This window comes from Oryzias latipes, chromosome 4 (assembly GCF_053564925.1).
Source record: "Oryzias latipes strain Hd-rR chromosome 4, Olatipes_Hd-rR_3.1".
In the NCBI taxonomy this organism is placed as follows: domain Eukaryota; kingdom Metazoa; phylum Chordata; class Actinopteri; order Beloniformes; family Adrianichthyidae; genus Oryzias; species Oryzias latipes.
Genome location: NC_136240.1, coordinates 30,536,607 through 30,550,072, shown reverse-complemented (window position 1 = coordinate 30,550,072; position 13,466 = coordinate 30,536,607). Strand labels below are relative to the sequence as shown.

Here is a 13,466-nt window from a genome sequence, read left to right as displayed (position 1 = left end):
TAAAAATATTTCATTTACAAAGATGACGGAAAAAAACCACTAGAAGAGGAGAGGTCATTTGTAACTTGGATACAGGCCAATGCTTGGGTCATGAATGGGTCTCATGAAAACGGCTAACTTCCAGTTCATGATGTTGACAACATGCGAGCATCTTCAGTGTGTGTATCACTGTATGAAGAAATAACTGTGCTTTGTAGCAGAGGACTGCCATTCGGGTCAATTTTTCTCTGACAACCACCCATTAGGAGTCACAAACTTCACCCCCTTTAGACAAATGAGGCACAAATTTAGTATTTATTTTTGTTGTATAATATAAGTAAACTGTTGTTTTTTGGCAGAAAGACAACAAAATGTGAAATGGTTTAAAACCTTTTACAGTTTCATGATATCACTTCCTTTCAAAGTAAAAGGCACTCTGTGCCATAAATATGAAAGTTTTTTGAAATAAAATTCAAATGTTTAAAAAAATTCAGAATCTGATGGAACAGAAAAACGTCCATACCATAAAGGGTTTTCTAAATGCTGCAAATGTATTAGCAGCTACGGTAATGTCAGCAGGGATTTAAAAGAAAAAAAATATTTTATGGTTTGTGGTGCATCTCAGTCAGAAATTTGTAAATCTAACGAATCAAAATTAAATCAGGGCCAATTAAGTGACCCTTACTGTACTTTTTGAATCACAAGGTGGACTTACAATCCTTTTAATTTATCCAAAATTAGAAAATCCACTTGGTGCACCTTAATTCTGGTTGTGGTCATGACCTCCACTTGATTTTCTGTGGTACAGCGCACAAAAATCTGTCCAAATGAATTAGTTTGACTTGTGACATGTACTTTCCTGAAACTTTTTGTGAATGCCATAAGTTGAATAAAGTTTGGGTTGTTGTACTTTTTTTTTCTTCACTACTCGCTCTCTTTAATTAAATACTCTTGGGGCGTGGTGCAGCAGTAGGGCGGTCGACCCATGATCGTAATATTGCAGGTTTGATTCCCGCCTTGCACACCCATGTGTCGATGTGTCCTTGGGCAAGACACTGAACCCCACCCCACCCTGCCTCTGGTGGGAGGTTTGCGTCAGTGTTCGGCAGCGGAGCAGCCACCAGAATGTGAAGCATGTTTTTGAACGGTAGAAGAAAGCTGAAGAAAACCCACCCATGCAAGAGACTGTAAAATATTGTTACATTTTCAAGTAAATGTTAATGTCTTTGCCTATTTTAGTAATATTTCAAATAGGGCTGTTCATTGAGTTAGATTCATTGTAGACTCTGATTCAAATATCTCAACAATTAAAGTAATAATTTCAGTGTTATACCCCTTGTGCTGTCTTAGATGACCCCACTCCTGCATTGACGTGTTCTCCCTACCATGACAAAGGTGGATAAAGGTGGAAATATTTAATTTAATCCATGGACACCAGTGAAGATCACAAATCATTGAAGAAAAAATATTCAGCGCACTGTCTAGTGGGTCTAGATGACCCAACTCCCAATGGTAAAGTGCCTAGGATAGCACAAGGGTTACCAGTGCATGAGGAGAGCATGCAAACGCATGGACTTCCTGTAAAATCATCTAGGCCCAAAACTGGAGACGTGAAAAGTCTCAGAACCCTTCGTGCACTTGGAACTCTGACCTGTGCATAAATGCAGTTTGTAAAAGTTAAAAATCAAGTATTACGCACACACAAATCCATACACCACTGTCCCGAAGAGGAACTCAGTATTTAAGGTCACACCATTTACACATCAGCTGTTCAACATGTGGCGTATTCCGTCAGCAGTCGCCACAGCGAATCAGCTTTCACATCCTTAACCCATCGCGCAGCTTCGTCGCCTCTCTGACAGACGAGGAAGTGCTTGACGGTGATGAGGAACAAAAACAGCGCTTGGTGAAAAACGTCTTACTGCATCGACAACACGATGCCTTTTAAGAGGAAAAAGAAGGTAAGCACCCGCCCCATTCACAGAAGAAAATAATCCATTTCTGTAAAAATGTTTATTTCTTTTTCCAACAAAAACACACATTTCCTTGTTAACTGTAATTTACAAAATTGGTCATCAAAAAAGCAGGAAGATTCACAGATGTTTGATGAAAACTGTATTCTCCACCCTGGTGCGACACGTTGATCCAAGAGAACTAAAGAATAAAAATAAATCATTTACAAAAACAGATTATAGTCATAGTTAATTATAAATGTAGTTGTTCCACATGCCAGGCAACACTTTCCCAACTTTTTAATGTGACATATTTGACGAGTTGTTCTCTGGAGGAGAATAATCATCACCACATACTCATCTGTCACTGAACCAGTCGGTATGTGATGTATCGTCCGGCTGTCTCACTCGGTCTGATGATCTTCACAACCTGAGAATCCATGAAAAACAAAACAAAAAAAAACATCTCAAAGTCGTGTTAAACACCAGACAGTGAGCACTCTGTCCTTTTCCGTGCTAAATATAAAAAAAACAACAACACATGATGCAAATAAGGTTTAAACAGAATACTGATTAAAATGCTATCATTTGCATAATTATATGCTTTCTGAAGGTTCCACAGTCTGCTACCTGTCCTCTTTTTAGGCCAAAGTAGCGAGCTACAGGGTCCCCGGCCTGGATCCTTGGCAGCTGGCTTTCCTTCAGTTTACTGAAATAAATATGTTAAGGACTCAAAGAACAAACAATTCACTTTTTATTAAATTCAGCAGTGAATTAGTCTAAATTCACTCACTACTTAGTGCACTGTTCAAGGTGTTTTCCGTTTTGTTGTTCAAATCTACGATTAATAAATCCAAAGCTCTGGAAATTTCCCATAAGTCTCTGCGAAAAGGCAGTGTGCATCGTTGCTCACTAGATTGGAAAATAACACAATGCATTACTTTTGAATGACTTTTCATTCTAAAAATTAATGTTAATGTATTTTTTTAAATAAATTATCCAAGTTTACATCATCAGAACCAAGTATTACGCTGCGTTCAAACCAGACGTGATTCGCGTCCTCAGCCTGTTTGGATGCAGGTCAAATTCGCCGCTTGACATTTGTCCTAGTGGATTCGTAAACCTGCCGCATGTGGGAGGAGCTACTGTCAAAGGTTTTCAACCTCATCGCTACATCATGGATGACATGGATGATGTTGAGAGATCAGGTTGATTTATTTGAAGAGCTCCATCATCAGAAAACTCTGGCAGTACGGTGAGCTGCACCATCTACTGCAGGAGCTGGATCTGAATGACAGCAGCACTACAGTCTCTCTGTGACCCAGTTTGACGACTTCCTTTCCTCCGTTAGTCCGAGGAGCGAAAAAATAACATTAAATGACTTCTTTTATTATTGTCTCAATACAAAAATAAAAAACATCAAAAATTCAGGAGAACAAATGGAAACAATCAGATTCTCCACCTTTTCGGTTTTGGACTCCACCAGCTGATTACGTCATCAACTGGTCGGAGGCCAAACCGGAGTTCCTGATTGGTTGATACATCTGGAAACATCACGCCACCCGAATCATGCTGTTGCTAGAAAATCGTGCAGCGACCAACGCTCAAAATGTGGCCAAGGACTACGACTGGACATTGACTTGGGTTGTGGGGCAGAGAGAGAGCGGTCGATCCCTGAGCAGAAAATTGCAGGTTCGGTTCCCGCCCCCATGTGTCGAAGTGTCCTTGGGTAAGACACTGAACCCCGTGTTGCTCCTGGTGGTTTTAGGTTGGCGCCACCGCAGAGCCGCCATCAGTGTATGAGAGAGAGTGTATGTTTGGGACTGTGTCTGTAAGGCGCTTTGGGCCTTCAAGAAGGTAGTAAACCACTATGCAAGCATACACCATTTACCATTTTACTTGGCATTAAACTGGACGCCCCTCCCACTCATATCGCGCTCGATGTGAACCCAGCTTTAGTTTTTACTTTGGCCAATGGGTGACGTCATATTTAGCATTAAAAAACAAACAAACAGTGAGGCGCTTCAGTTCAGATCGCATTAAAATCCAGCTCACTCAATAGTCCCACACGTTATAGTCATTCATGGGTTAGGCCGGGATAGTGAGTGAATTTGTACACCAGTGTAAAAGATACTATCTAGCTAGAAGTTCCGTCACTTCTTCTTTCGTCATGACGATGTGTTCTGGGACAAGCTGAAAATCAAACACAAGACAACGAGTTACAACTCACAGTCATTTGCTGCAGTTCTATCAAACTTTAGACTGATAACAAGAAATTTACCTCGTGCTCTGTAATGTTTATTAGCAGTTCCTGCTGCAGAAACTGTTCCAGAATGTACTTTGGTGCCATGTCCACAAGAGACTGTAAAATAGGATTACATTTTCAAGTAAATGTTCAGCGTCTTTGCTTATTTTAGTAATATTTCAATTAGGGCCGTGCATCAAGTTAGAGTCATTGTAGACACTGACTTAAATATCTTAACAATATCAACAATTGAAGGAATAATTTGAGTCTTATACCAAATTTTGATACTTATATATAGTGAGCCTCAAATATATCAAGTTATTTAGCAGTCTGTGTGTACAGATATGTTGTGTTGATTTCACTTTGTGCCCATTGTGCTTTTTTTGTGTGTACACTGGTTAGAGATAAGTCATTACTTTCAAAATAAGATAAAACATTTCTGAAGAATGTGTTATAAAAATATTTTTTTGAATCAGTATCCAACAATGTAATGATCAGGAACCGTTCCAGTATGTAAACTTTAGCAACGATACCCAGCCTTAGTTTTAAATGATTACACATACCTGCTTAGCTGAGGGTGTCATGCCCATCTGAACCACGATGATGGCTCGAGTAATGTTCTCCTCCTGCATCCTTTGACAGTACATCTTGATTGTCTTGATCCCGACCTTGGGTTCCTCTAATCCAGAATAGAAAAAGAATCATTTTGAATAAAGCTTTATTAGGCTTGTTCAGAAATGTAAATACATTCGCTGCTCCCATGTTTGATGAGCCACCCCGGTGAAAACGGTGTTTTTTTAATATGGAGGACAAATATGACAGAATTGAAGACAGTTCCAGTGTGTCTTATATTAAAGTACAACTAATTACGGTTGCAATATTTTCTAACACTGAACCTCTTTGCTATTGCCAATAACTGTGTCTGATCTGCGAAAAAGAAAAATGATAAAAAGAATAGGAAACTGTAAAAAAATATAACCTGTTAGACTCAAATGAAAGGTTGATATTTTCAACTGAACCTTAAATATTGATGGATTACTTAAATTTGTATTTTGACTTGTGAAAGATTTAAAAGAGGAAATTGACTACAGTTGGATATGACATTTATAAAATAAATCATGTAAAAAGTGCCGTTGCGATTGGTAAGGTTAGTGTGTATTCTTCTCATAGAATGGTGTTAAACAGCGTTCAGTTGTCAGCTTTGCTCGTCTAAAACCAGAAGTACGGTGACACAATGGCGCCCATGTCTCTGTTTTGTCTGACGTCACCATGAAAAGGGTCTATTGGCTTCATTTCTCTGGAGCCGGAAGAAAGGCGACGTCACCATGGCTCAATTCTCTAATAAAGTCAATGTAATCTAATGGGAGAGTGTGTAAACAAAAAAGGGATGATGGGATATCAGCAGGGGCTTACGTCCGTGCCAACAGTGATGCCCACACAGGTTTTTATGAATTTGGCTAAAAACAGAGCATTCATAAATATAATACCACTGGGGACTCCTTTAAAAATAAATCGAAATATGATTGGAGTGTAACTTAAACTTTTGGTTATTTTATGGATAAAAGGATGAGTTCCCAAATTATTCTCAAGTATAAACCTACCAGGAAAGAAAACAAACATTTGATCAGTGGGATCATCGTTGTGTGCGACCAAGACTGTAAGGTCCGTCCGTCTGGGACGACCCTCGCTGGGTTTGTCTCCGAATTGACTCTTGAACTCCTCCAGGGTCTGGTCCAACTCATCTTGTGTTACCAGATAGCCTCGATCGTGGCAGAGCTGTGGTTAAAAAAAACAAACAACATTTTAATATGTATAGTGTTGGCCAAAGGTTTTGAGAATTACATAAATATTGGAAATTGCAAAAGTTGCTGCCTAGGATTTTATAATAGCAATTTGCATGTTCTCCAAAATGTTACAAAGAGTCATCAGATGAATTGCGTAGTCCTTCTTTGCCATGAAAATTAAATGAATCCCCCCCCCAAAAATCATTTCAGTCATCGTCTTTTTAACTCAGTTGAGAATGTTGACGAGCACAAGACTGGAGATCATGATGTCAGGCCGGTTGGGTTAGAATGGCAGACTTGACATGTTAAAAGGAGGGTGATGCTTGAAATCATTGTTCTGCCACTGTTAACCATGCTGACCGGCAAAGAAACGTGTGCAGCCATCATCGCGTTGCATAAGAATGGCTTCACAGGCGAGGATATTGTGGCAGCTAAGATTGCACCTAAATCAACAATTTATAGGATCATCAAAAACTTCAAGGAAAGAGGTTCAATTCTTGTTAACAAGGTTTCAGAGCGTCCAAGAAAGTCCAGCAAGTGCCAAGAATCGTCTCCTAATGGGTTTTAACTGTGGGATCGGAGCGCCACCAGTGCAGAGTTTGCTCAGGAATGGCAACAGGCTGGTGTGAGCGCATTTGCATGCACAGTGAGGCGGAGACTTTTAGAAGATGGCCACTTATCCACCCCAAAAACAAACATCAGGGACAGATTGATCTTCTGCAAAAAGTATGGCGAGTGGACTGCTGGGGACTGGGGCAAAGTCCTATTCTCCCATGAAGCCTCTATCCGATTGTTTGGGGCATCTGGACAAAGGCTTGTCCGGAGAAGAAAAGGTGAGAGCTACCACCTGTCCCGTGTCGTGCCAACAGTAAAGCATCCTGAGACCCTTGATGTGTGGGGTTGCTTCTCATCCAAGGAAGTGGGCTCATTCGCATTTTTCTCCAAAACCACAGCCATGAATAAAGAATGGTGCCAAAACTCCCTCCAACAGCAACTTCTTCCAGCAATCCAACAACAGTTTGGCGTCAAACAATGTATTTTCCAGCACGATGGCGCACCGTGCCATGAGGCAAAAGTGATAACTAAGTGGATCGGGGACCAAAATGTTGACATTTTGGGTCCACGGCCTGGAAACTCCCCAGATCTTAATCAATCTGGGTTGCTATCGGTCAGGATTTGGCCCTAAAGTTGATTGACAGCATGCCCAGTCGAATTGCAGGGGTGCTGACAAAGGAAGTCCAACACTGCAAAACCTGACTCTCTGCATAAATGTCATATAATTATTGTCGATTAAAAAAAGCCTAAACGTAATAAAGAGCTGATAACTATATTTCAGTACATCACAGAAACAAAAATCTAAAAGCAGTTTAGCAGCAAACTTTGTGAAAGTGTATTTAATGATTTGAAGCATTCATGTTGTCATACATGTAGTCTACATGTACGAAAACATGTTGGCTTTTTTTAATGGGTCATCATGGGTGTGCTAAAGTTAGCCTTCGTTCAAACGAGGCTAACGAATGCATCATTCCTACACATAATAATTAAAAAAAAAAGTCTGAGCGCGTAATTGGAACGACTTGCACTGAGAATAAGAGATTAACACACAAAACGTAAAAGATTTAGTTACAACTTTAACAATGGCAGTCAAAAGCGACTCTTTAACGCGAGCCACATGTGAAGCTAACAGCTAGTTCGCTGCTAAGCTAGTATATCCTTTTATTTAATCCACCTGCATTATTGTTTTACGGATCTTCCACAGCCGGTAAGTTTCCTCTTCATCGTCCATCCTTTCTCAATTTATTCTCCTTTTCGTATTTTTAAATCACTAATATTCTTCTAAAAATCCGATGGCATCGATGGTTCCTGGCTTGGCCAATATTATATACCACAATGCATTGCGTTTGATCGAGTTGACGTTTAAAAAAACTGTTCTTAAAGAAAAGTCCTCCAGGTTATTATCTTCAGAGCGAATTTATTAAGTCTTCATAAAATGTTCTTAATTATTCGGTATTTTTTTTTAACTTCGGCTAATTGGAAATGTAAATCTGAAGACAATTTACTTATGGTAAAAAAAATAAATTAAAATAAAAATTTGCTTCAGAATTAAAAATCTCTTTCTAAATTTATTTTTTACTGACTGAATTTAGGTTTTAAAAAAGCTTAGTATATTTTGCTAATAATAAATAAATATATCACCTTCTATGTTTTAATTATGACACATTTTATCTATAAAAATAGATAAAATCTTAGAATGTAGACGAGGGTCATTGAGTATAATTTAAGTACGTCATCTTGACTCTTCTTTAAATTAAACTGTTGCAGTGAAATAGAAACTGTCTTTTGGCTGTTTTGCTATTTGTTCATGTATCGCTAGTTATATCGTCATCGCAATATTGATCATTGATATCGCAGAACGCGAGTTTCCTCATATCGTGCACCTCTATCTCCTACCCCCCCCCCTTTTTTTGAACGTTTTGACCTATATTTTATTTTTATTTTTGTTTTGAAAAACCTCATACGTCATTTCCTCCTTGTCTTGTCAAGCATTTGACTCCACCCACTTGAGTTTCACAACACTGGGTGGAAATGAGTCACGTGCGCTTACAATGAACAAAATAGATTTTTTCCGATAACTGGGGCCTTTTTATTATTATTTTTATTTAAGTCGCTGTCAAAAATGAGGCCATTAATTGTTATGTTGACAGTTGGGGCTATAGCGAGCAGCGGAGCACTGCTGGCGATGGTACTGTACTTTGTTTTGTCCACCACGGTAAAGTATTTCTTCTCTATAACCTGATTGCATAGCCTAGCACAGTGCATGCGTTTCCATTGGAGTACATGTATTATTACATGTCTATGCATACGTAGGCATGTCTCCTGTTATTGTTGTGTTTTTGTCATCGTTCTGCTTAACACCTCGTAAGGAGATTTCTCCATAAGCTCATAAACCTCTTATATTTGTTAGCCAGCGAGTTCTGGATGGTTCCGAACAGTCCGGAACAGAACAGACTATAGTCACAAACGCTGGAGCAGCGCCAGCATCCTTCACTCCGTCTGTTCACTGGCACCAGCTGATAAACATATCACAGTGTCAACATTTTAGATGTTTTTTTTTGTATGACGTAAAAAACCTCTGCCTTACTTTTTTATTTTTTTTACATTTACCTTCACATTTTGTATGTTTTGCCATTTAAGAACACATTGCTAAATTCCATTTAGGTTTTTATATGAGTCTAAATACCAAGACAGCTCAGAAGAACAGTTCAAAACAAACACAATGACTGATAAATCGTGAAGTTTCTTATTTCCTGTCGTGGTTTGTTGATCAAATCAGTACATTTAAGATCTCTTTTTTTCTGGGATTAGATTCTTTTCCCTATTAGTTTTAATCATTTGACACAATGTGTTTTTGTTTCCTTTGCCTGGGCAAATGGCTCAGGTTGTCTTGAGATTATGTCAATGCTGTGAACTGTGGACCGCAGTACAAAGGTGTTTTTGATCTGCAGGCTTTAATTGCCAGCAGGAAAGTAGGAAGTGCTGGACAATCCCATCCTATCAGCTGCGTTACAGATCACATGTTTTCTCTGTGAGGACACTGCAACGTGTGCTTTTTGCGTATAAAGCCAGAGTCGCGGGGAGGGGGAATCAGAGATCGGATTGTTTTCTGCCTTTATAGAGGCGAACTGAAGGGCAGCCATGCTCCTGACAGGCTGTACAGTGCTTTTCTCTGTCCTGCTGCAGGTTATGGTAAGAAATGACAGGAGCTGCATTGGACTGGAACCTAACTTTGCCAGCTCTGCTTTTGTTTTGTGTTTTTATAGAATGGATTTGTTCATTTTTTCTTATGTTTTATGTCATGTCTGGTATATTTTTGTTTATTTTTGTGCTGATTTTCACCCAGATTGACATTTTTATGCCTTTAAAACAATGTTTACCTTTAACCAACAGTCCACTCCGACAGAGGACTGGCAGAGGGCCACATCTATTTACGATTTCAATGCAACAGACATCGATGGCAACTTGGTTTCCTTGGAAAAATACAGGTATTTGAGATCAATTCTTTCTCGTTTTGCTCTTCTGGTAAAACGACGATCATCCATTTTCCCGTTGTGTGTGTTTTTCAGGGGGAACGTTGTCATCATCACCAACGTCGCCTCCAAATGAGGCAAAACCGTAGTAAACTACTCTCAGTTTGCAAAGATGCACGCCGCGTATGCTGAGAGAGGTTTACGCATCCTCGCTTTCCCATCCAACCAGTTTGGGAATCAGGTATTTATGTTTTGTCGTCTAAAATTGTGTTTGTGAAGGTAAAATATCCCAAGAGATCAAATTTCCAACTTTCTTTCATAATTGTTGCATTCGTTTTAATAAAGCTTTGGGTGTACTTTACAAATCAGGGTATAGAAAGGATGAAATGTGGATTTGAGGTTGAAATTTATGATGTAAATTTATGTAAAAAGCAGTTGTGCTTTTTTCAAAAGTCCTAATCTTTTGCAGAGTCATAGTTGCAGTTTGTTCATTTCCTTTGGCTGCATGTTTGCCTCTCAGCCAGATAACAGAAACACTAGAAGAATGATTCTTAAAAAACTTTGTGTTTAGTGGACCATGGTCAGGGGAGGGAGGGGAACATTGATTTTTGTGTTTGTCTATTGCTGTTCTGAAGAACTGTACCAATTTAAAGGTCTTTGTATGCTTTTCTTTTATTTTTAAAAGGTTGTTAAGTAAATAATATCTACTAATGTTTTGTAAGTAAGATTTGGTAAACTATGGATGTTTTTGGTTAATACAGGGAAATAATTCTCTTGTTGGTAGCAGGAAGTGCTCAGACTGAAGCAAAAAACAGTAAACTTATTTTCAAAGAATTACAAATGTAAAAATTATAGAGAGGGTTTTTAGCAAGTGCTGTTATGGGAATTTATTGTATTTACACCATAACTTTAGTATCAAACTGTTTTTCTTTTTTTTACCACAGTATATTATTTCACAGCAGTGTAAGGATTCATTTGAAGAACTATTTGATTCATATTATAATTTGTGGTTGTTGATATGATTCATAGTGGATTTTGGTTCATTTTGAACGATCCGATTTACTGACCTAAAGTGGATCCAGGACATATTCAGCCAAAACGTCAACCAGTGACTCAGAGATAAATACCTGGATACTGAACAGTGCAGGTTAAGTTTTCCAGATTCCTAGGATTTCTTTCAAGATTATCAAGTGTAAATTAAATATGTATACGAGCAAACAAGAATGAGTGTCAAATCCATTGACATTTTAGTTTCCTAAAGTTGAGCCTACTGTTGTTTTTCCACATCCAAAGGGAACATTCTTAGAACATTCTAGCACACTGGATGGTCACATGACTTTGCTATAATCAAAGTCTGTCCACACATTGAACCAGAATGATGGACTGATCCGGTTTTGCTGCATCACGTGTTTTGTCCGCCGTGATGCACTTGGTCGTTTTTACTTTACAGGAAAATAAACCTACTGTGCCTCAACCCAAATGGTATTTTCCAATATTGATTATAATCCATTTATCTCATTTTGAAACGGTTTTACACTGTTTTAGGTCGATTTGATTCGATTAATAACTGGCCTCAGACAGATCCATCTGGTTGGATCGTTGGAATATAAAATCGCCACACCCCTATTGTGTTTTTGGTGTATTAGATCTATTTCTGTGAATCAACAACATTGCATGTCTTAAAATACCCAGGCCCTTTTTAACTTTTTAACCTTATTGATAGACCTAAAAGAAGCCTGAAGCTTATTTATTTATCCTCATATGGCTTCATTCTGAACGCTTCCAGGTTTTTCCTACCCTCCTGTCCACCGTGCGAGGGCTCACAGGATGTGACCGCTCTGTTTTTTTTATTTGTTTATTTTTTACAGGAGCCTGGTAATGAGACTCAGATCAAGAGTTTTGCTGAGTCTTTCGACGCTCATTTTGATCTGTTCAGTAAGATTGACGTGAACGGGCCCAGCGCTCACCCGCTGTGGAAGTGGTTGAAGGAGCAGCCACACGGTAGAGGCCTTTTTGGAAAGTAAGTGCAGCAGAAATCCAGTGAAAGTCGAAAAGTTGTTACTATACAATAAATCTTAAAATCATCTGTATAAAAGGGCTGCTGGGTTTGCTGTAAAGCATCTACAATTTGCTTTGTATGTTGTAATTAAAATAACATCAGTTTTCATCTCACAAACTGTTATTTAAACCTTGGCTTAATAGGATAAATTGTTTCTAACATTTTTCTTTTTCGTTCTTGCAGTAGCATCAAGTGGAACTTCACTAAGGTAAATGTTTCTTTCCACATTTAAAACGGAGCTCAAATAAAAAAACTCCTCTCCTAAACGTGCTTCTCACTTTTTCTCCTTTTTGTCTCCAGTTTTTGATCAACAAAGAGGGACAGGTGGTGAAAAGATACGGACCAATGGATGATCCAAGTGTAAGAACCAAATCTCTGCTTGTCATCAATATTGAATCACTGTGAACAAAATAAATAATAATAACTTAGCTTTCTTTGTAAACTGACAAAATTTACAGTGACATTTGTGCATCTGCTGTGAATAGTTTGTATTAAAAATGGAATTTAAAAAATGCCTTTTGCTTTCTTTCTTTCTCCAGGTGGTGGAAAAGGATCTTCCTAAATACCTTTAACCCTCTAAGAGACAGCTTATTCCTGTTTTGATGCCTTTTATTCTGTGTTTTTGCACTGCTTTCTCTATCTCTTCAAGCACCAGCGAACATAGTTTGAACTCCACCCCAGACCAATGGCGGACTGTTTGGAAACCCACTCGGTGGGCAGAACAGACCTGATAAAAATGGCGTGCAAACCTGCTGGGAGGATTGCAAAGCTTATGTTTCCTTGGTTTCCTGAAGTGCAGAGAAGCGTCCCTGCATGAGCACATCAATATTTGAACAGCTTCAAATCCCGCTTTGTTTTCTTAATAAATAAATTCCTTCTACTAAAATGTATTGTTTTCGTTTTTCCATATTGCTCTAAAAAAATTGTGTTCTGGAAAGAAAAAATACACAGGTCAGCTGAACAACACAGGCAATATAAGAGGTAAAATATTCAATGTATAATATTCAAAATACACTTTCTTAGCTCTAAATTGTGATTGTTCATTAGTTGACATGATCAGTTAATCAAAGGTTAAGGACTGATTTTACTGAACAAAAAGGCCGAATAGACAGAAAAATGAAAACTCAGTTGAGCATGACTGTTAATAAATAAAATAGTCATAAACCTTTGCAAACACAATTTCATGAAAACGGTTATAACTAAATAAAATAAAAGCAAGCCCCAGTGTCTTAGAACATAATCACAATGTTACTGCACTAATATATATTTAAAAAAAACAAACAAACAGATAAGTATAACAGAAAGCATCCTGCTTGGATAAAATAAAAGATTTTGCTTTGCTTATGAACAGCTTTGATGTACTTTTGTTCATATGGTGTTTTATTAGTAAAATAACAAAATTTTATTTGTTCATTCAAA

At 38.3% G+C, this 13,466-nt stretch overlaps 2 protein-coding genes across 5 annotated transcripts; one reads left to right on the top strand and one right to left on the bottom strand.

The window, feature by feature from the left end:
• Positions 1 to 1,844: 1,844 nt before the first annotated feature.
• gpx4a (glutathione peroxidase 4a) lies at positions 1,845 to 12,933 on the top strand. 4 transcript variants are annotated; one of them, XM_020702632.2, is made up of 7 exons: positions 1,845 to 1,940; positions 9,909 to 10,003; positions 10,085 to 10,229; positions 11,857 to 12,008; positions 12,231 to 12,255; positions 12,348 to 12,407; positions 12,587 to 12,933. In XM_020702632.2, the coding sequence occupies exons 1-7, from the start codon at positions 1,917 to 1,919 to the stop codon at positions 12,617 to 12,619; spliced, it is 534 nt and encodes a 177-aa protein (XP_020558291.1). In that variant the 5' UTR covers positions 1,845 to 1,916; the 3' UTR covers positions 12,620 to 12,933. The 4 variants fall into 4 exon arrangements, with proteins under 4 accessions (XP_020558291.1, XP_020558288.1, XP_020558289.1 ...); XM_020702629.1 differs by lacking the exon at positions 1,845 to 1,940 and adding an exon at positions 8,511 to 8,730; XM_020702630.3 differs by lacking the exon at positions 1,845 to 1,940 and adding an exon at positions 8,513 to 8,703.
• polr2eb (RNA polymerase II, I and III subunit E, b) lies at positions 1,978 to 7,870 on the bottom strand. The gene is made up of 8 exons (XM_004068203.5): positions 7,690 to 7,870; positions 5,778 to 5,952; positions 4,740 to 4,855; positions 4,213 to 4,293; positions 4,066 to 4,124; positions 2,562 to 2,640; positions 2,289 to 2,361; positions 1,978 to 2,133 (listed from the first exon to the last, which is right to left on the bottom strand). Exons 1-7 carry the CDS (start codon positions 7,744 to 7,746, stop codon positions 2,296 to 2,298), a joined length of 633 nt encoding a protein of 210 aa, XP_004068251.1. The 5' UTR covers positions 7,747 to 7,870; the 3' UTR covers positions 1,978 to 2,133; positions 2,289 to 2,295.
• Positions 12,934 to 13,466: the final 533 nt, after the last annotated feature.

Excerpts from the sequence above, each read along its gene's own strand:
- polr2eb (XM_004068203.5), bottom strand. The coding sequence starts at position 7,746 with ATGGACGATGAAGAGGAAACTTACCGGCTGTGGAAGATCCGTAAAACA. Across the intron at positions 4,856-5,777 it reads AATGTTTGTTTTCTTTCCTG|AGGAACCCAAGGTCGGGATC; the intron begins GTAGGTTTATAC and ends ATTCTGGATTAG. Across the intron at positions 4,294-4,739 it reads TGACACCCTCAGCTAAGCAG|TCTCTTGTGGACATGGCACC; the intron begins GTATGTGTAATC and ends CCTATTTTACAG.